At 39.2% G+C, this 22056-nt stretch overlaps 1 protein-coding gene across 1 annotated transcript in view; it reads left to right on the top strand.

Moving 5' to 3' along the window:
• The window catches only part of tmx3b (thioredoxin related transmembrane protein 3b), a 44433-nt gene extending 22802 nt beyond the window's left edge, over positions 1-21631 (top strand). Inside the window, exons 11-16 of the mRNA XM_007565951.2 lie at positions 3968-4025; positions 4251-4304; positions 7391-7447; positions 12026-12155; positions 13867-13935; positions 18894-21631. Coding sequence (XP_007566013.2) covers positions 3968-4025; positions 4251-4304; positions 7391-7447; positions 12026-12155; positions 13867-13935; positions 18894-19151 — 626 coding nt within the window. The 3' untranslated portion in view covers positions 19152-21631. The remainder of the gene's footprint in view (positions 1-3967; positions 4026-4250; positions 4305-7390; positions 7448-12025; positions 12156-13866; positions 13936-18893) is intronic.
• The last annotated feature ends 425 nt before the right edge of the window (positions 21632-22056 follow it).

Below are 22056 nucleotides of genomic sequence, written 5' to 3' on the forward strand. Positions count from 1 at the left end.
ATAATGGAGAAGTGGTTTAAGTCTGGAGACACGGGATTGCCACTGGTTGCGGGATCTCATCTCCATTTCTCTCTGCATTGGGATTTCCTCCAGTGTTGAAAATTCTTGTTATTCCATCATGGAGAAAACACAGTCCCACTTCCTCCATCATAAGCAGTTGGTAAAGAAAAATTTGGCAAGTTATTTATGGGTGTAACCCCTGTACGCAACTCTATTTGACCTACACATGTGGCCCCATTTTGAAGAGAGAATAAACAGGCTTTCCAGTGGTAAAAGGTTAATTACGTAGAAGCATTGTAACAACACCAAAAACAGCCAAAACACAAACCTTACTATTGTACTTCTCTCTGTGTAAGTGAATACTGTTTGATTCTATTTAGGCTACTTCAAGTTGCTTTCTTTCTCCTTTAAGCCAGACTTCCTGCTTTTTAAACCTTAGCAATAATGCCTTAATTGGATAAACAATGTGTGACTGTTCAAAAATTTGCAGTTTTGATTCATGTGAAGGCTTGAAGGAAGTAAAAAAAAAAAAAGTTGGCAGAAGCCCTGTTGCTGGAGTCTTTTCAACCGAATATCACATTTCATGGACTGCAGCTCAGTGGAGCTGCTGGGATGACATTTTATGCTTAAAAAAATCCCCCCCTCCATCCCACACATCATAAGTCATACTGACACAGAACTCTGTACCCACATCTAAATACTGGCCTGACCCAAAAAAATCAATGAGGAGCCTGAAACTGTAATTTAGGGTTATTTAACTGTGAGGATTTAAAGGACAGAGAGGCAGACAGGGAGATGAATTGGGTGCATATTGAAAGCAGAATATGTTTGGCGATATTAAAAAGCACTTCTCCTTTTATGTCGTCGTGCACTGGGATATTGGAAGGTTATTCTTCAGAAGCGGAGACAACCGCAATAACAGCACAGGAGAACCAGAAAACATTTGTCATCTTCCACGAACCAATCTTTGTGTCCTCTCGTTTTTCTACATCTATCACATAGATATCACGCTCGCTGCATATTTATACTGGATTTAAGGCGCAAACTGTTAGTCTTCAGCTGGGTAAACAATACAGTCATTAAACCAGTGGATTATAAAACTGAGCTGGCTATAGTTTCTGAAAATGCTCTGGCAAATTTACAGAAAAACGATGTGAGGTCTCAGATGGATGCATTAAATTAGATTCCGTCGCCAAGCGGCTCTTTAAGCTTGCAGCAGACGATCTTTTAACTTGATGGACTTGAACATTTATAGGTTGTTCAGAAATTCTCTCTGATGAAGCATGATTTCATTCTCATCCCGAACGTTTTGATGTGAGCGATGATCAGAGCTTTGGCATTAAGAATCCAAAACATCTTGACCTGCGTGGCACGGTACTCGAGCCTCAATGATGGAAGAGCTCGAATTGATTCTCGTTTTTAAATATGGGCCTGTAGAAAACAACCTTGAGTTTTATATTTCACTGTGTTTGCTCTCCATCTCTGAGTCGCAAATAACACCAAGCATCATGCAGAGAGACTTGATAGCAGAGAGTAGCAAGCTGAAAAACTGGTGTGTAATAATAAATCTCTGAATCCGATTTCTGTAGAGGCATGTTTCGCATTAAACGCCAAACTTCTGAAGCAGGACTTAAGCTCATGCAAACTGTTGATAAAGTGAAAAAGCAACAGAAAAACATTTTGGCTTGTCTCTCCGTATGTCCAATTAATGCCGTATCTGATGAAGTCTGAGACAATTGAAAATGAAAACATGAATAAAGCTTTGGTCAGTTTAGAGTGTGATGAAGGCTAAATAGTTGGGCTTCATATACAAAGGTTTTGGCTGTATTTGTTCTTTTTCTACCCCATATTTATACTTGTATTCATACCCCTCACAGATTTTCATTTAAAGTTTTAATTATTCAACCAAGAATTCAATTATATTATTCATATGGCGCCGATTTACAACACATCATCTCAAGGCACTTAACACAAAAGAAATTCAGTTCAGTCCAATCATGCATACAGGCCGATTGGTCCTAGGTGAGCTTAAAATAGGCAGAGCTGAGCTGGAGATTTTATCTGAGAATGATTTGGTGTAAAAAATGTTTTGTATAGACCTATACAAAATTGTGTATACAAAAATTGTCTATACAAAAATATGTGTAAAAGTATAATAGGCCCCCCTTTAAAAAAATCCTCAGCCTTATTTACTTACATTAAAACAAAAACACTGACGCATAAGAAGTGTTAGATTCTTGCTGGCTGACTCGAAAACAAATAGTAAATTACTAATAGTAACAGTAAATACCAACATTTCAAATAGCCATTCAGCTCTTGGAAAAGAAACTACCACAAATTCAGAAGTGGATTAATGTCAACTGGAATGAAGTGAACAACTTCTAAGCACAAAGTTCTTTGGTGAAATTAATGTTTCCATGTGAGTAATTTTCCATTATAGCTACATAATCCTGCAGTGATGACCGCAGTAATCATGCTCCTTAGCTGGTCGTACTATTGCGCCATAACAATAATCGTTGTCTCTGCAGAAGAAAGTGAGACATCTTACAATTATTGCAACATTTGGACCTGTAATTTGCAGTGGAAACCTGTGATTGCTTAATGAGCTGCAAGCTTTTCTAACGGCATTGTTACCACACAGACCGATACAAGCCAGAAAGAAGGTACGTGAACATATGAGGAGCTTAGAAGATAAATATTGGGGGGTTTGGGTTTACTTTATGAAGCATGATAAAATAATCATATTCAAATCGCTGGTTAATATTAAAATAGAAGAGAATTAAGTCATTGTTCCTTTTTGGCTTAACAGGAAGTGTATCCCAGATTAAAAAAAAACTGCACTGATGTTTCAAAATCCCAGTACTCTTTCAGACAAGCCGCTGATGAATTATTTTCTATGCATATTATTCTAGTTCAGTGTACCTTCTTAAGTTCTCCAAATCCTTGCTGGCATTAATTATGCACATTCCCGCTTGAGAAACTCCCATGAAGACAGGCACTCTGCAGTGGGAAGAAATGCACACAAACTAAGCCGTATATTAAGATTTCTTCTCTGCATTGCAAGTATTTATCTCTTCTCCTGACTCCAGGCTGTCCACTTTCTCTACATAACCTTTCTGCATCAGTGACCAGCAGGGGGCAGACTGCCTCTTTCATCTAAATGTCAAGGGGCTTCCTGCCTCAAACAGTAGCAGCTTAAATAGGAGACCTTTTTAAGTTGTGTAAGAGTTTGTTGTCTTTTTTTTTTTTAAGTAGACCTATTTGTCATTTCATGGGTTTTGGTTTTGAATGGCACCGAAATAGCTCTGCAACCAACTGAGCACTTGTTTCCTGCACAACGAAGCAGAAAGCTGAAGTTAGTTTAATGTTTGAGTGATTAATGGGTAAATCACCCTCCATGCCTCTTCCTTTCTTTTCCCTATCGAGCGCTGCTGAAGCATCTCTCATGCAGCTCCTACAGCTCGGAAAAGTCTGGAAGATCTGAATTAATATGGAAGATAAAAAATCTGTCCGTCCGTCCATTTATATGTCTAACTTTCCCTCCGTCCATCTGTTTGTTCCTCCTTTCATTCGTTTGTTCATCTTTCTGTTCGTCCATCCATTAGTGATCAAGTTTATGTGCCTTGGTTTCACATGATTCCAGCGTACAAATATTTAACATGCATCCACAGATCTGACTGTTCATACACCAGTGCATCTGTACATCCAGTCACACTTCCGCCCATTAAGTCTAATATCTGCTGTAAATTTCCTATGAATTATTATTTCAGACATACTTAATGAATATTGTCTCTAAATATCAGAGCACCTCTGAGATTTCCTTTAGGAAAAAGAAGTAATTTTGATACAAAAGTTGCATAAGAAGCCTCCTGCCAGTGTCTAACTGGTCTCAAATTGTTTCCATCTTTTCTTTATTCTGCATCTGAAAACAAAAAAAAAAAGTGTAATCAATGTCTTCCTGCCACAGGTAAGCTGGTGGCAATTGCAATCATCGACGAGAAAGACCCCACAGAGCAGAGCGGCAGGTAAAGAGAAGACAGAAATTAAAAAGCTGTGCCCGTAATAAACAAATGGCTCGCCACCGCAGCTGCATTTTGGTGTGTGGCTTTCGAATAGAGATAAGACTGACTGTTATTGTTTGGAGCTGCCCACAAATTGCAGCCAGCGGCTAAAAATAAATAAAAAATAAGGAAAAAAAGGGATGGGCTCTGACTTATGTGGCTTTTCACTCTCTTCTCATTTGCTTTTAGATTAAAGACCTTGATGCAGCAGGTGGCGAAGGAATACAGAGAACAGTTTAACAGGTGAGGCACGGAGACACGATGAGGTCAGAGATGAAAATCCAATTTATACGTTTATTTCAGGACGGCGTACTCGCTGGGGAAATGCTGCCAGTCTATTCACAAGCAAGTTTATGCCGTTGTCAGGGCACGTCTGTTTTCCTTTTCTTTTTCTTTTTTTTTGTAGCGGTTCAGTAGAAAGGTAATTATGTGAAATGTCAGCTTCCAAATTTAGGTGTTCTTTTCAGCTGTCAATCACCGCCGCAGCTCAGCCTTTATTAATGCATAATTTTCTGTTTTCCTGCGCGATAACTCTGTACCGGGGTGTTTATGTTGCGTGCTGCGCTGCTCGACCTGTTCTCATGCTGGAACGCTGCTCTGTAACAAGGCAAATAAAAACAAAGCAGTGTATAATTTCAGGAGAAGCTATTTTTGCTCCACGAGGATGGGAAAGAAAAGGAAGCGGATTTTAACAAAGGGCTGTCAAATGAAAGTGTGCTGATTGTGCGCAGTGGGTTAACTTAAAGCACAGCTGGTGGGTCATCCTCCAGCTGAAGGATTCTGGTTAAAGCAGGAATGTACTGTGCTGAAGTGGCTGCTGCGTTTGAATAAAGATGTCCTCCTCAAACCGCTGTGATCAAAGCGCTTCTCCCTCTCCAGGCATTCCCATTAGGGCTGATTGAATTACTCAGATCCCTATCATCAATTATACCACTATCTGCCACACTGCCTTCCGCTGTTTCTTCTTCTTTTTTTTCTTCCCCCAAAGATGTCTGAATTTGAGTTCCCCCCACTGAGATCAGAGCCGCCTGCAGGGTTCTGACACACCTAAACGGAGCTTGTAATTACAAGTCGCTGGCTGCAGTGTCGCCCCCGGTGGTAGGTGGAGGTAGCACATGCAGAGAAGAGATCACAGGAGAGGGCTGACATTTGAATGAGCCGATGCCGTTTGATGCAGCGCTGTGGTATTCAGCTCACCCACCATTTGGTGGCGTTCGTGGGCAAACGGGATTCTCGTCAGTCGGTGGGCATGAATGTGCTGGAACTGAGCACATGTTGCTTTGTCTTGGTTTTGATCTGCCAGTTGGAGCTGAAAATAAAAAAAGCTTTATCACAAAGTCTCACAAACTGAGACCTCTGAGCCTTAATTTCTATCCTTAAAGGAGTTTAGACTCTCATAATTCCTCATTTAAAGCCCACGAGAGTCCGAGTAAGCATACTTCTAGACCCAATGTTTAGTTTTACACGTTATAATGTTCACATTATCCAAGAATAGATTTTTTTAGGAGTTCTATGGCATTGTTTTGGTTTTAGATCCCATAAATTTGCAATGCTGGTTTTTCAGTTCACTCTACTCTGCTCATTTAGCTGTTTTTAGTGGTAAAAATAAAAACAACTTTTCAAACCCAGCCCAAAACGGCAAAGTAAAGGAACAGAAAGCAGTGTGCTTTTAGCGTACCGGGAATGGGTTTTTCCACAAAACCAGAAAATAGAAGGACTATTGGGCTTGAAGGGATTTAAAAGAAACTTCAGTGGTGTAGCTTGCTAATATTTTTTCTTTTAAAATAAATTATTTTTGCCAATTTTAATCTAATAATACCAGAGCTCATTATGAATTCAGGGCAGATATTTTTGCAGGAAGTTGAAATCTAAACTTGCTGCACCATGGATGGCTGCATGGATGGATTATTAGTTATTGTTTATTGGAAGGATGGTTGCGACAACAATGCATGGTTTGGATGGATGGATGGATAGATAGAGAAATAAATGAGTTAATAAATGAATGGAGGGATTGATAAATGGATGAATGGATTCATAGAACACCAAAACAGAGGAATCGGAGGCATGATGTGTAACACGACGGCCTCCGTTTTCCAACATGGCTGATTCATACAAGCCGCTTTTCTGCACATTAGTTGATTTGAAGACCTTTGAATTTTCAAGTTTGAAATCAACTTAAGTTTATATAATTGACTCAGGACTTTGGATGAAAATGGAGCAGGGAACATCAAACATTTCTTTCTATTTTTGAGATGCTGTAATGTGTAACATTGTTGTTTGTTTAAAATCAATAGTCTTTTATTTAAATCTGCTTGACTGGTGTTCACTTAATTAAAAATATACTCTGTAAACTTACCCATATAAAACTACAAGTGTGGGAGTGTTTAATTAAACTTATATTGCACTCTTAGCAGCCTGCTTAATGGTTCGATGCAAGTCTGTGGAAAGATTAGCATGCATAGGGACCAGATCTGCTTAAAAATAAATTAAGAGGCAAAATTTGAATACAAAATAATAAAAAAAAACGGTTATATCCTTTCCTAGTCACATTTTCAGTGTTGCATTTCCTCACTTCTCTTGTCGCTCTTAGAGGTGTAAATCATTTTCTACCTAATTCAGATCCGTATCTCACTCCGCTGCCGTTTCCAGCGCTGGCTTTTACTTTATGATGAGTTTTATTCCCAGTCCAGTTTGCTATTGTCAGTACGATTACCTCGAACATTGACTGAAGGTTTTCTTTTTTTTTTTTTCTTTCTTTCTTTCATTGCCTCCACAAAATTTATTATATTTTTCAGTCTTAATAATCATGCCATTCACATAAGCACATGCGGTACTGCTTAGCACCCTGGGGACGATCCTCCTATATGTAGCAATGATTCAAAATGAATATAATGTATATGTGCGGGCCGTCGCAATCAGTCATTCGGCGAAAGTCGCCAGTTTCTCTGGCCCTCCCCACCCCTTCCCTCATCTGCTTGCAATGTGTTCTTCTCAGACATAGTGCAGTACAATGAGGTACAAATTGAATTCCTCCTCCTTCCTTATCATTTAGATAAATAACCCAAGACTTTTCTGTGGCGAAGGAGATGAGGATAGGGACGGTGCAGGATGGAGCTTTGGGGATGTTTTATTTTCCATTCCCTCCCACAGTGACAAAAGCGTTCTTAAGTTTTCAGCAGCGGGCACCTCATGTTACTTTTAACCAAGTTTTCTATTTGTGTGATATTGTGCATTGAAGATACTGTCCTGGTTTGTGCTAACAATATACGGCCCACAGAGACGGGAGATAGAGTTCATTTTACTCGCTCTTATTTTTCTTGCATCTCCAGAGACTTCCAGTTTGGCCACATGGATGGGAACGACTACATTAACGGCCTCATTATGGGGTGAGTGTCTCTCCCCTCGTGTCACACTCTTCTCTTTCAGCCTCACCTTACCTTCTGTCAGCCACTTATCTAGGTCTGCAGTGGCTTGTGATGCCGGCCTTTGCCATTAAGGATTCTGTCTTCAGGAGAGGTCAGTTACACCGAAATGCTGCCATTTTAACTTGTGCTGCTTCTTGGACCTTCAGTCACCAAGGCCCAACAAACACAAAACATTCACAAGCTGCTGTAGATTTGCATGTGAAAGGGCCGTGTGGAATGAAGACCTACTTAAGAAATTTTTACAAATGATCATTTTACCACTTCACTAAGGTATCTCTAAATAAAATTCAGTGCAATTAAATGTCCTCAACGGCCTTGTATTAGTTCTCCTGTGTACAAATTCGGCTGTTCTGTAAAGGCCTAAGATGTGTGTTAGAGAATATCGGCAGGTCAGCAAGTACATGAATGCAAAAAGATTCTGCAAGCTGGTCAGGGAAAAGTTGTGAAAAAGATTAAAGCAGACAAATATAAAAGCTCTGAACACCTCTCAGAGCTTTGTTCAGTCCATCGTGAAAACCGAAAGTGTGTAACAACAGCAAAGGCTAAACTGATGGGTCAGGTAAGGAGAGGATTGGTGAGAAAAGCAGCCAAGTAGTTTATGGTAACCCTTTAGGTCCCATAGAGACCCATCGCTCTGGTTAAAGAATCTGTTGAGGGGACAAGTATTAGTTGTTCGTTTCACCAATCTGTCCTTTATGGGAAGTAGTAGTCCTGTTTCCAGATTGTAACAGGCCATATAGAGAACACTACAAATGTCTGGAAGAAGGTTTTCTCAGATGAGACCAAGATTAAACTTTTTGTTGGCCTTACTAGAGAGGAAATATTTATGGAGTTGTTTTTTGCAAAGGAGTTTTTGCTTCTCTTTCAGGTCAGGGTGACCTGGTGCCTCCCTTTGCCTTTGCCATGACTTGAAAAGAATGATGTTTGGACAGATAAGAACAACAATCCTTGATTAATTGTTATTCGGCACATCTGAAATGGAGCAGATGTTGATATCCAAGAGGTCCCAAATTGTTTCTGGGAAATTCCAGTACACATTCACTGTAAACAACGGCTGAAGCTCCTGCGTAAATTAAGGGTAGTAGTGCCATTGGGCAAAACTTTCCAATACACACCAGTAGAGTTGAAACCCTATAAAAAAAAGTGATGCCAGAAGCCAGTTTCAAAGCCTTTTCACAAACAAAAATGGATGAAAATATCAATGTGTAGATGTGCCACTTGGTTAGGATGGTTTGGTTCTCAAACACATGCAGATATAACTGCAGTGCTCCTTATAGGGCTGGTCCTTTTTTTTCAGAGGTGTCACAGTAAAATGGCCTGAATAGAAATAGACAACACTTTTAAGATAAAAAGAAAAAAAATAAATAAAAATCCCCCCCTGCTAAATCCAAATTAACTACATTGATTGTGTTGTAATGTGACAAAATTAGAAATGTTGAAGGCGGGTTTTGTCGGGCTCCGTATTGATGGATTGAATCTATAGAGATCTTAATGTTTTTGCCTCATAGTGTAGCAGTAATAATGAAGGACGATCCGGCTGGAGCAGCTTTGTACCCGGTCTGGGGCCGACTGTTAGGGTGTCATGCTCTGAGAGACCCTCCATCTGACATGCCACACTTTTTAATTAGACTCAACCCCACAAGTGTTACAGACCAGCAGGGCTGCAGCGGCCGCTTGTCTGTTTTGTGTCAAGTAACTTCTAGTGCCTCGTTATGTGTGTCTGGTTAATTTAGTGTGAGAGCCTGCATGCGTAATGGCTCCGCTGCAGGATGTTATTTTAATTTGAGCATGTTATTGTTTGTCGGAGAGAGATTATAGCAGCCATACTCTTCTAAGTCCTGTCTAATTAAGTCAGCGATTCAGCAGCAGGCTGCAGATTCTAAATGTGACCAAATGCAACTGACAGAGTCCTAAATTTAAACAGGAAGTGAGTATATTTAGGATTAAAAGGGGTTAATTTGTGTTTCTAGGTCTGCATGGGAACATGCAGCAGGCACAATGCAGGGTTTCATTGGCTCTGAATGTGGCTGCGGCAGTGCAGGATTAATTGCTCTCTTTTGAGGAATAAAATCCTGCGTTGTCCACCAATCCTTTCCCCTTAGGAGGCTCATGGAAATAAATCTGATGGCTTTTTATCTGCCTTTCTGTCATCGCCGTGATGACTGTCTGGCAGCGGTCTGTCTCTCACTAAAGGCGACCCCAGCTTTCATCAGGGGCACATAAACACACCCATGAACACACACATATCTAAGATAACTGCTCTGAGTCTCAAGGGTATCCTTGGGTTTGTTTTAATATAGGATTATTGCTAACATCTTTACCAGGCAGTGAAAGACTAAAGATGTGAGGTCTCATTGTGTGGGAGGAAGACTTTTATCAGAGGATGTGAATCATTAGAGAGTAACTTTAAATCAGCCTGTTAAAAATCTGTAGTTCCACTTGAATGTGAGTGATGATTGCTGGTGTTAGGGTTGGGGTGGTTTCACTCACAATCTTATTATTTTTAAAGCTATCCCGAGAAGTGGTAGTGGTGGTCATCAAACGGGAAGAGTGGCAGGGTTGACTCTCAAAGCGTGTGTGTTTTCACAGTATATACAGTGGACACCTGGTGTTGGTGGAGGTGAAGGTCCACAGCTATAGGGTAATATTCTATACCATGACACAAGGAGGATAGACATCAGTAATGGGAAAAATACAGGACAGCTGTGAAATGCAAAGAAACCGAACTTATCTACCAAATTAAAAAGAAGCGAAATAGAAATTGGTTGATGAAGCTGCTAAGATGAGATGGCTGAAGAGATGCAGAAATTTCTAAGTTTTTGTGTTTTAATTGACAACAAGCTCGTGTTTTCTCCAAACATCTAAGCTTTGACACAAGAGGTTGCAAAACAAAAACCTTTTCCTCACGAATCCTGCTGACTCCAACCAAAGACGACTTCATATTAAAACTGAACGGCACTTCAAAAAGAAAAAGAAAAAAAGGATTAATTCAAAGGTGTGGTCACTTTTGCACCAAGGTTATTGAATTTGTGTATTTTGTTTTGAAATTATTTATAATGGTTTAATCTCTTCAGGGCCACCATAGTATGAAGCAGCCGTTTTTGTTTGCATTGGAAAAGAAGTGACTCTGCTGGTGCAAGGCATGTTCCTTCATCATCACAGTGAACCCCCTGTAGTCCCACTTAGAGGCATAAAGGCTAATCCATATTTAGTTTAAATGAGGGCCATCTGTTGGAGTATGGTGGTGAAAATATGCATTCATTATGTCTGTGTGTGTGTGTGTGGGTGTGTGTGCGTGTGCGTGTTTGCAGCTCTCAGCTGGACAGAGTAGTGAAGTGTTGATGACTCCACCACACGGGTATGTGTGTGTGTGTGTGTGTTTGCACTCTGGATCTCAGCTGGGTGGTGGATTGGGACATTGATGGATATGTGTGTGCATGTGTGCAATTTGTTGCTGGGTTGAGTATCACCGCAGGGATGTGAGGTGGCGGCACAGTGATGAACTGTTTGTGTGACTGTGTGCATGTGTGTGTGTGCGCGCATCTAAGCAACGGCATACCTTATCTAAGCCAGGCTTTGGTGCTGCACAAGATGTGTGGAAAAAGGATTAGTTGTTTTATGACCTTATTCCTTATCTCACAAGGATTTATAATTCCTCTGCCGATTTGTGGAGATTAAGCAGCTCAGGAGTGTAAAGTGAAGGTTACTGTTTGAGTCCTCTGCTAAACTAAAGATGAGTGGACCTCTGGGCCACAGCATAGAGGCAGAGGGGCTTCCCTTAAGACGGCCTGTGATTTACTAAAAGGAGTTTTTCACCAATCGGGTTCCAGTGGTTGACCAGGGCTGGAGATGAAGCTAGAATCAGTTAAAGAAACAGTAAATGTTTCTACAGCTATATAGCGAACACCAATTATGTAGGTAAAATATTCTTGTTAATTCGACTTGTGTTTAATGTTAAACATTTGTAATTCTTACTATGCAAATTAATAGAAAAACTAAGTTCTTTATTTAAACTGACAAATCTACAGTAAATCTATAGAAATCTATAAAAAAAAATCACCAAATAATGAGCTGAGAACTTTTATTAAATGAATATTGGGATTTTAACATAAAACATGTTGGTAACTAAAACCTTTGTTTAAAGTTTTACATAAAAAAGTTTTCTTGCACTGCTCTTAAAGGAACATGCAGTATCATTGAGTTTTGAAATTTTAAAATAATTTAATGTTTTTTATGTCTTTTGCTGTAATAAACACAAACAAAGTCCCTGAGTTTCCCCACATTTTGCTGGAGAAACAGAAGAAACAACAGGATTCCTCATCTTATTAGAAGTCTTCTCTTTGAAAGAAACCCCGTGGGAAAAGTTAGGTTCCTCTCAGTATGAAACACTTTGTTTATCACACTACTGTATTATCTGTGTTCCAATTTGTTCTGTAAGATAACTGCATTTTGTTCCCACTTTGATAATGGCAACTTGTGATGCAGAGGTTAAGAAGCTGAAATGTCTTGTTCTGTTGTCTTTTTTTTCCTTTTTCTCAGGGAGGTGACAGTGCCTTCCGTTATCATCCTCAACACATCCAACGAGCAGTACTTCATGCCCAGCGAGCTGATTGAGAGCACGGACCAGCTGGTCCAATTCATCAGCAGCGTCCTGAACGGTTCTGCACAGGTTAACACCCTCCACTCCTCTCGTCTCCCTCCGCTGCTTTCTGTTTAAGCTTTCAGCTCAGAATAGCCCAGTCACCCGCTTCTCCTTGTGTTGTACCATTGTAATCACCTCAGTGCTCCTCATTAATCACACATGTTGTCTTGCATTGTAAGTCCTAAGACAATTTGCACAGTAAAAGAAATTGCAATCTCCTTTTGCATGTTTAGGTTCTGTTTAGGGCTCTGTCCCGCTTGGACAGATTATCAACAAGTCTTTGAAATCAAACGGCCAGATTCCTGCATTGCTCTGTAATGACAACCTTGAGAAGAGATTTCATGGTTAATTCCTGCTCTACAGTGAAGGCACCAGATGTATCAAACCATAAGCCAAACATCCAGAGGTTCTGTCTTCTTTTTTTTTTTTTTCTGTGCTATTTTTGGCTTCTTAAAACAAACCACCTCCCACAAAAAAGGGGAGCAGCAGAAACCTGCAGTTTTCTGTCGTCCGGTTCCGGGCAAAGCCTGAGCAGCTTTCAGCTTTTCACATCATGACCATAATGTTTACCTCTCTCACGGCTGGTCCGGGCTTCATGTGTACGCACGCAGAATAATAGTGGTTGGAAAGTATTCTGCTGTGGGTTTCCAGGGAATTCGTGAAGAAGGGGAGAACCCCCCTCCTCTATTAATGAATAAAATCTCTGAACAGATTACAGATGGTAAGTTTTGCTTCAGACATAAAAAGATAAGGATGGTGGTCTGTTCCAACTTTCCACTACTCCCTTTTTTATTTTTAGAAGATTTTGAACTCCCTTTTATTGTGGTGCACGACCAGCTTTAGCATTCGACTCTTCTATACTTGAAAAGCATTTCTTTCCCTTATGCTTCAGTAAGGGAAAGAAATGCTCAAACGGCGTTCTATAAAAAGCATTGTGAAAACTCCTGCATCCATCTCCCTGCAACAGAAGCTCAGTGTGCAACAGCTGCTACCGAAAAATTAGCCTCATGCCCTCTTCCAGCTAATTTACTGAGGTCCTGTTTGGGGCAGAGCTAATTAACTGGACATCCTGATGAATTAGCATCAGCACACATCATTCATTTCTAAGCCCAGATGCTTTTATAGGCAAATGAGGTCAGAGCTGAAACGTGGGACACGAACTAAAGCTGGGGACGTTTAGTCATTTTTTTTCCTGAAATACAAATTTCTATTGAAAACGTGTTAATCACATGACTTATCATATTTTTGCAGTATGTAAATCGCAAAGATGTTGTCAAGAACCACAAACAGACCCCAGTTTTTTCTATCCTTGATTGTTTTGCAACACGTTTCCCTAACCATCCCCTATATTTATAGTTTTTTTGCTCTTAACCCAAGGTGGCATTTAAAAAGGTCTTAAAAAGTCTTAAATTTGACTTCTTGCTGTAATCTGCAGATACCCTTCTATCTATCGACTAAATGCTTACACTCCCAACCGGCTGTTTAGCACAGTAAAGTCAACAAGCAAATATGAAAGAATTTGAAGGAAACAGATTTTTTGCATCTGAAGTGTTGAGTGTTTCAAGAAGTTAATGATCCTTTGAAGGAGATGCATGCATTTAATGCATATTTTAAAATTGCAGGTAAATAAAGCAATATGTAAAGTCCTTTACATAAATCCTAATAAGAACTGGATTGTTGTTGTTTTCCTCTAAGACTGTAGTGGCTCTTCTGTCTTCATTGAATTGTTTTTCTGCAGGCATACGGTGGTGACGGCTTCATCCAGCGGATCAAACGCGTGGCCTTTGATGCCAGGTCCACCATCATGGTAAGATGTTGAGATTTCGGCTCAGGCTGCTGCATGATGGCAGTCAGAGATTACTTTCCAAAGCACAGAGCAGTTGTGGTTTCATTTGCTTTTATGAGGAAAAAATATATAATTTCAGAAGTTGTGGTTTTGATGTGAAACCCTTTGGGTAAAAGACAAAAAAAAAAAGTTATTTCCAGTTATTATTTCTTCCCTCCATTACTTCAGTTTTGTGTGTCTGTGAGCCACGGCTTTTCCAAACCATCACTTGGAACTAAACAATCACAGAATTTAGATGTTTATATCTCTTTTTCAACCATTTCAGACTCTTTTTTTTTTATTGGTTTAAGATATTAGAGTGACAATCACCCGTCACAGCAATATGTTGAGCTGCAGCTCACATGTATTGAGATAAACCAACCATCTGACATTCTTTGTATTTCAACCCATTTTACAATGTCTCTCGTTTGGTGCAGAGACCTTAACGCAAAGCAGGTTTCCACCTAAATATAAACTTTTGCTACCTTTTGTACTTGCCGTTGTCTGTGTTTATGTAAGCAGTGTAAATGCTATGCAGGAAGCATAGAGAGCAGGTAGAAAACATCGCATGGATGCAGAGAAGCAAGCAGCAGAGCAGTGAGACTGGGAGGAGAAGAGGGACAGGAGGTTGGACTTGCTTCTCCTCCCACATTTGCCCTAAGTAGCTTTTTTGGGAGAGCAAGTGTTTATACTGCTCACGGGTGTGAGAGGAATGTATACACAGCTGTGTTGTAATGCATTACAGTCCACACACCAGTACTTGCGTTTGGGTTAAACGAATTACTGCTCTCCAACATGTCCTTTACGGAGGGATGTAGAAAAGCAGCCAGTAACATAAAGAACACTTGTTTTAGTTAAATTTAGAAAAGGAAATATTTGCTTTAGTTCCTCTTGGTCATAAAAATCTGAATAATTCTTATTTTTTCTGAGTTAATAGTGTAGCATTTGTATGTTTATATTTAGAGCCCATATCCCTCAGGAATTGAAAATATTTGCCTGAATGCGTGGGAGGACTTTCTCATGGGGCTGCGGGGAGTTTTGATGATAAAATAATTCTATGGCCTCATTCCTTGTGGTGATCCACTCCTAAACCCTGACGCAATATTTAAAGTGTCTTACATCTATTTAGAAGTAAAAAGGACTGGACTGATTCTCAAGTAAACTTCATCCTAATTTGGAAATACAAGTCTCATATTTTGAAGAGAGAGTTTAGAGGCATGCAAGTTGAGATGTTATCTGGTATGGTGTTTTCACAATCATTGATGATTTAGGGAGCCGTGTCAAAGTCTGCACTGCTGTCTACCAGGACATGTCGGAGCACGTCATGCTTCCCTCTGTTGACAAGCCTCTTAGAGATGCTGATTTCATTTTCCAGCAGGAGGATGTCTACCCTCAATAATTTATCAGCAAAAAGGTTGTTTTTTTTACTGAAAATGTTGCTTATGTTGTCAGTGTGTAACTTTTGACTAAAATTAATTTCAATTCATTAATTATAGATCCTGCAATCAACTCTATAAATCTTTTTTAGCAAGTCTCTCCACTAATACATACATAAATGACTCATACTGTACGGACGGTTGTGCCTAAAAAATATTAGCAAACTGGGACTAAACGGTAGAGAAAAAAGTTTAAAATGACAGTTTTAAGTAATTTTTTTAAGGTTAACACATCTTATAGAAGTTGAAGCGATGGGTTGAAGTGTATTTATTCCGCCTTGTTTAGAAATTATTTCCAAGGACATTGTAAGGATGTGCCGCTATTATCCATCAGTATTTGTGATTAAAGCATGCTAGACATTGGGAGCTCAAAGAATCAAGCCAATGTGTAATTAAAGTATATTTAATTGCAACGAATGATGGTGAACATTATCTGGAGTTCATGTTGATGTCAAAATGCAAAGTAGGATTTGTGGGAATATGTTTGTTGAAAGATCAAGTTTGATTAATTTACACAGCAATAATAAGCAAGAGTTTTGTTTTTACGTCACATATGTAAAAGGCATGAGTAAAAAAATGGAAAGAAATGAAACTCAACCTACTATTGTTTCCCAAAATAAGCGAGCTGTGAGCATCAGCATGACCAGAATAGAACAGAAACGGTTAATGGACATCACACTGACGCCAAGGAGCTTATCTAAATGAATCTCTGATGGGATCATGAGGAAGCAACATTAAGCCCAGTGAGTCATATCCAGACGAGTTGGCATAGTGCAACCAATCCTTACCTCATCTACTGTCTCATTGCTCTGCCGATTACCATCGCTTTTCCATCAGCAATAACCGGAGGTAACCTGAATTATTTTCCTCTCCAATTCTCAGTAGCAGTCACAATCTACGACCAAATGCTCCCTCCTGGGTATTTTTTTTATTTTTATCTGTGATATTGTCGTCAAATTATACATTTTTCACAAAGGACTAAAAATCTTCTCAGCTGACCTCTGCATTGAGGTTTAAAGTGGAGATGATGGATTGTACATTTTACTGCAGCAGTATGGAAATTGGAAAAAAAAAAGTAGCAGAATGAAGAAAGTGAACTTGCAATAATAGAAAATGCCTCAATTAGGGTATGGAGAAGATTTTGTAGAGTTCTGTATGGGTTTTGTATGAACCAATTTAGTGTTGTAAATTATAATGTGCAGAGTGTTCTAATAAGGAGAAAATTAGAATACAGTTTTACTTATTTAGGGAAGTATGTTGGTATTCTCTCATTGGACATAAATCCTGGAACCCATACAGTTACGCCCAAAATTATATTTAAAATAAATGGACAACAAAGTGGGGTAATTAAAAAAATTATATAATGGTTATCTGTCTATAAAACCATAGACTCTTTATGAGAAACCCAAAAAGCTGCTAATAAAAGCAGCCAAGTGAACACTGATTTTGGAAGCAGTGTTTGATAAACAGCTGCTGGGAGGAAGGGTCTATAATGATGCTCCTTTGCACACTTAGGATGCAGAAGTCTGTCACTGAAGGACCTCTGCAGTTCTGCATTAGCTTCACGTAAGAACATCCAAGTGAATAATAAAAATGTACAAAGAAAAACCAAACACAAATTAAGCTTAAAAAAAAAAAGTCTGTTTTTGTTCCTTCCAATTATTTCTGATCTGCTAATTAAAAACCTGGTGATGCAGTTCAAATGAATAACTAGATAACTGTGTTTTCATCTAAAGCTTAAAAGCATTTTCAGCTGATATACTTTGATCTGTAAATGGCATCTATTGAGAGGTTTGATGTTTGATAAACAGTGACTCATCACAGTTCAAACACACCGAAATGATACATTAATAGTATGTGCTGTTTTTTTTGTGCGAGAGGGAGTCGAAAAATAACAGCAGAGCTTGATAAGGAGGCAAAACTAAGATGAGGGATCCACTGACCCCTATTTCCTCTGTGTTTGCATCCAGCCTTCTCTTAAAAAGCGATCGTGGACAGTTCACGTGCGTAACTGTGGTTGGCAGCTTCATTATATTTTACCCAAAATCCAAGAGAGCAATCAGTATTGTTGTTACCAGTGGGATGTAGCGGATACCATGGATAATCAAACTATTCCTGCACAAGTTCACTTCGGTGTGGACTTTTGCTGGTTTGTAGGCAGTTGAAATTGTACTTGCAAGCTCAAATATATCCATAATACCAGTGATATTTGGTTCACGTTATCTGCTAGTTTAACGTGAACCATGTGCGTTTGATAGCCATAAACAAGCTTCTGGTATATTTCTGATTTTTTTACCAGCAAAATTGGTTTGTACAGAGTTAGCATGTTGAGAAGGTGGTGAGGGAAAACATGGTTGTGCATCTTCTTATAATGTAAATATCTACTGTTGGCTATAAGTGTAATGGTTACATACACTGTTAATTGAATGATAGATTACCAATGGGGCCTGAATAAGACATCAAGGTTGTTTTTGTCCCTTACTACAATTTAATCAAGTATTTAAAGTAGAATGAAATAACTTTCTTTTAACTCAGAAGTGGTTTAAGTTATAATTAGCATATCGTCATATGCAAATATGACGATATTAGCATATACCTATGCAATAATTATTTTTGCATAGGTCTCTTCAGTCTTACCAGATCATTCATTTGAAACATTGTTTCAATTCAAGTTATGATTCTAAAAATTCTCACATTTTTTCTCTTGGTTTAGGGGTCGTCCATGTTGAATTTGCTAATGTTAAATGAGTTTTAACCATGCGGTTGTAAATTTTACAAACACAAAGTTAACTTACTGCAAAAGCAAGATCTGGTCTTTTCTAATTAAGAAACTATGAAGAGGATAATTAGAAAAGCAGGACATTTTGATGTCTCACTTGGTTTGAAAGTAAATTTGAGACAGGAATGGATTAAATTATAAATTATTCTGTTTTAGTTTAGAAAGTTAACAGGATGATGTATTGCATATCGGCCACAAAACAGTGTTGAGCTTGTTTTTTTTTTTTCTTTGAAGTTTTCTGATTCCAGACAGTTCTGTCTTCTATTTCACAGAGCTTGTATTTATTATCATCATATGTTGAATTTAACGAGGAAAAGAGAAGCACCTTTTATGCAACCACTGTGTACAGCTAACACACTGGAGCGTCTTGTTAAGGTAGTCTGAGTGTAAATTACCATCAAAGGGACCATTAAAAAGCATATTCGCTGTAAAGTGAATCCACTCTGAGATCTTGGACCCCACAGGAGAGCCTTTTGCCTTGCCTGGGTAATCCAGACTTAATTAAGACAAGAAGGAAGGGTTTCACGAAAGGAATCTTCGCGAATGTTAATTTATGTAGATGATTAATGGCTTTTACCGCTGGTAAGTGTGTGCTCATTTAAATAGGATGCCGGAGTGTAAAGTTATTAATCTAACTTCTTTCTCCTGTCCTTTACCGTGTCTTTCTCTCCCTCTTTTCCCCCCTTTTTTTCTGTTCTCCGTTGCCTCCCTTCCTCCGACACCAGTCCGTGTTTCGCAGCTCTCCTCTGCTGGGCTGCTTCCTGTTCGGCCTCCCGCTCGGGGTAATCAGCCTGATGTGCTACGGCATCTGCACGGCCGAATCAGACGACGGCCTGGACGAAAAAAGGGAGGGGCTCACCGACGAGGAGGAAGAAGAGGACGATGAGGAAGAGGAGCAGCAGCGACAGGCCGCTGAGCTGGAAGGCCCCGAAGAGGAGGAGGACGCCGGAGAAAAGGATCCCGAGGAGAAGAAAACGGATTAATGCAGGAGCACACGGCGGACGGAGGATGATTGGCTCAGTCAGTGACATGAAACTCAAAGACGTGTGTGTGATGCTACTTTGCTCCTTTGTTTTTCATCTCACTACCACTCAAAGCCCCTCCAGCACCGACTCGTCCTCTACCTTTGAGTTCTGTGTGTCGTTTGCTGGACTGGCTGCCTGGTGGAGCCTCTGAGTAAAAAATAAAAAAAAATAAATAACAGCTTGTTCGGTTACAGAGCGTCAACAAAATTTACAAGAAGGGATGGCTGTGGACACATCACCTTATTTATTGAGATCCAATCATGTGATAGGTTTCACTTGGTCAGATATAGTTGCATCATTCAAAAACCACTAATAAAAACATTTTTTTTTTGTCATGTCCCAAAGCGTTTTATTTTTTCCTGTTTTAAAGTAAGAACCTTATGACATTTGAAACGGATACGTCTTGCCTTCGAACTCTGCTAGGAAACGATCAGGTTGTTTTTCTGTCCGTCAATCTGCAGCGCTTTGCGAAAAGTATTAACACCTCTTGAATTTTTTTCAAATAACTCCACAAACATCATTGTGTTGCATGAGGATTTTTGTGGTAGGTGAGCACAATTACCATTATTAATAATTATTCCAGCTTTGTACGTCTGAAGAGCACATTTTTGCTCTTCTTTGCAAAGCAGCTCAGGCTCAGACTGGATGGGAGTGTCTGTGAACATCAATTCGATGAGACATGGATTTGTTCTGAATCGTTCTGTTGTAGCTTCCTCTTAGGGATCGTTTTGGGCTGCTATGAACTATCTTGCCACAAAGGCACAAATGTCTGATAACAGATTCTCCCACCTGCGCTGTGGATCCCTGCAGCTCCCCCAGAGGTAACCACAGACTTATTGTTGGTCTTTCTAATAGGTTTTCCTGTACCTGGGCTGTCAGATTAGGCTGGTAGCCATGCGTTACTCTTTTCACTTATCAGTGACTTCTGAAGGCGATTGGGCTTGCATTATTTTTACTATACTATATTTTATACTTATGCAAACTATTTTGTTTTTTAAATTAGAAAATTGTCAATATTATATAAATGATGTTCTTTCACAAAAAATCCTCAAAAATGCTCTGAATTTTGTTGGCAGGTGTCAAAATGGGGGGGGGGGAAATAGGTCAAGGTGTATTAAAACTTTTGGAAGGCACTGTAAACTGAAGGTGATGTTGTTAATATGCTTGGAGAGAAAAAGAAGTGCCCAGGAAGGAGGACCTGCCATAACTGAAATGTGCTTATTTTTTTTGTACTGTATGACATTGCCTGAAAACATTTCTTCCCGCCGTTCTTGAACGGGCGCAAAGTGCAGAGACAGTCTTGCATTTAGCCTATTTTTCTGTCAGCCACCTGTCCATTTGGGTTGCAAAATGACGACAAGCGCTCGAATGGTAATTTGTATCACTCTTCGTGATGCCAAAAATAGGTGCGATTTCTTCCTTTTCTTTTTTTTTCTCTCTCCCCCTTTTTAAAAATCCATTTCCACCCAAAAATGACCAACCTCCTGAAAACATCTTGTATAGATGGGTTCTACCTGTCAAGCAAAAGCCATAACATGCATCAATGGCTCCTGTGGCTCTCCTAACAACTCTTATTCCTCAAACAGACAGGAGCTGTCTGTTGGCATGTTTCATTCTGTCCTCCATCACTGGTTCCTTTATACAATTTGCCTGGCAGGTGAAAGTTTACATTCAGTGCTCTGACATGCACACTGAACACAAGAAATATGAGGACCCTTTTTTTTTTGTTACATCCCATTTTCAACTGGTCTCAAGGTTATTTTTGTCTTGCTTTCGTTTCTCTATGACTAAAATTTGTGAATTAGATGAAATCCTTTGCAGGTTATGGCTTCATCTTCTTTTTTTTTTCTTTTTTTTTTTTTACTTATTTTATGTTTTTGTTTTTATGAAAAATGCACAAATGTTGTGGTTGGACCTTGAGTTCAACTTTATTGCTTTGAAAACATTCTGGTTCCCATTAAATAACTTTGTTTCCTCGAAATACCAGAGCTGAACATTTTCCAGTCTGTCCTGTTTTGAACTTTTTGGAAAAACCACCTAATTGTCGTTTAGAAATTGGGATAATAAAACTTTAAATTATCTCTGTAGAAACCGAGGACAGTTGAACATCTTCATGGACTGGAAACAGCTGGCCCTGCTGATAGATAAAATCTGCTCACCAGCAGCAAATAAAGTAAAATAAACCAGAATTTAAAGTGCTGTTTAAACTTGTTAAAACATAAATCTAGACTTATCAGCAAAAGCAGGCCTGATTTTTATTTTATTTATTTATTTTTTTTTAACAGATGGATGTCATCTGTAATCTCTACTGTGAAACTGAGCTTCCCTTGCCTTTGGTCTTTGTAGTTGCCTACTGTTCTTCAGCAAACTTTCCTCTTTGAGTGTGAACTGAGATTGTGTAACTTTATTAAAGATTTAAATAAAGATTTTCCCCTTTTTCTTGTCTTGTTGGCGTCTTTTTATAAAATATTTTTCAAAGCCTACATAAACTATGTTTTTATCAGGTAGTCTCCTCTATGGGGTTCAGTGAAATGCCAGAGTTGGTTTAGAAATTGAGAAGGAGCTTTTGTTCTCGGCGCTGCTTTGCAATTTCTAAAGGTGTTCCCCAAGGATCTATTTTAGGTCCCTTTGTATTTTCTATCTGTGTCAAAGTTATGCCAGAGTATGATTATATATGCAGATGATAGTCATTAGTTGGCTATCTTTTCAGTCACTTCATTGTCTTCTGAAACTAAAGTTGGATATTAACTAAAGGAAGATTAAATTTATGACTTCTAACTGATGCTGTGTTAAACCAAATGTTTCCCCCCCTGTTTTTATATGGTAAAAGTAAAGAAAATGCCTTTTTAAAACTCAGATCTTC

This window comes from Poecilia formosa, unplaced genomic scaffold, assembly GCF_000485575.1.
Source record: "Poecilia formosa unplaced genomic scaffold, Poecilia_formosa-5.1.2 Scaffold184, whole genome shotgun sequence".
NCBI lineage: Eukaryota > Metazoa > Chordata > Actinopteri > Cyprinodontiformes > Poeciliidae > Poecilia > Poecilia formosa.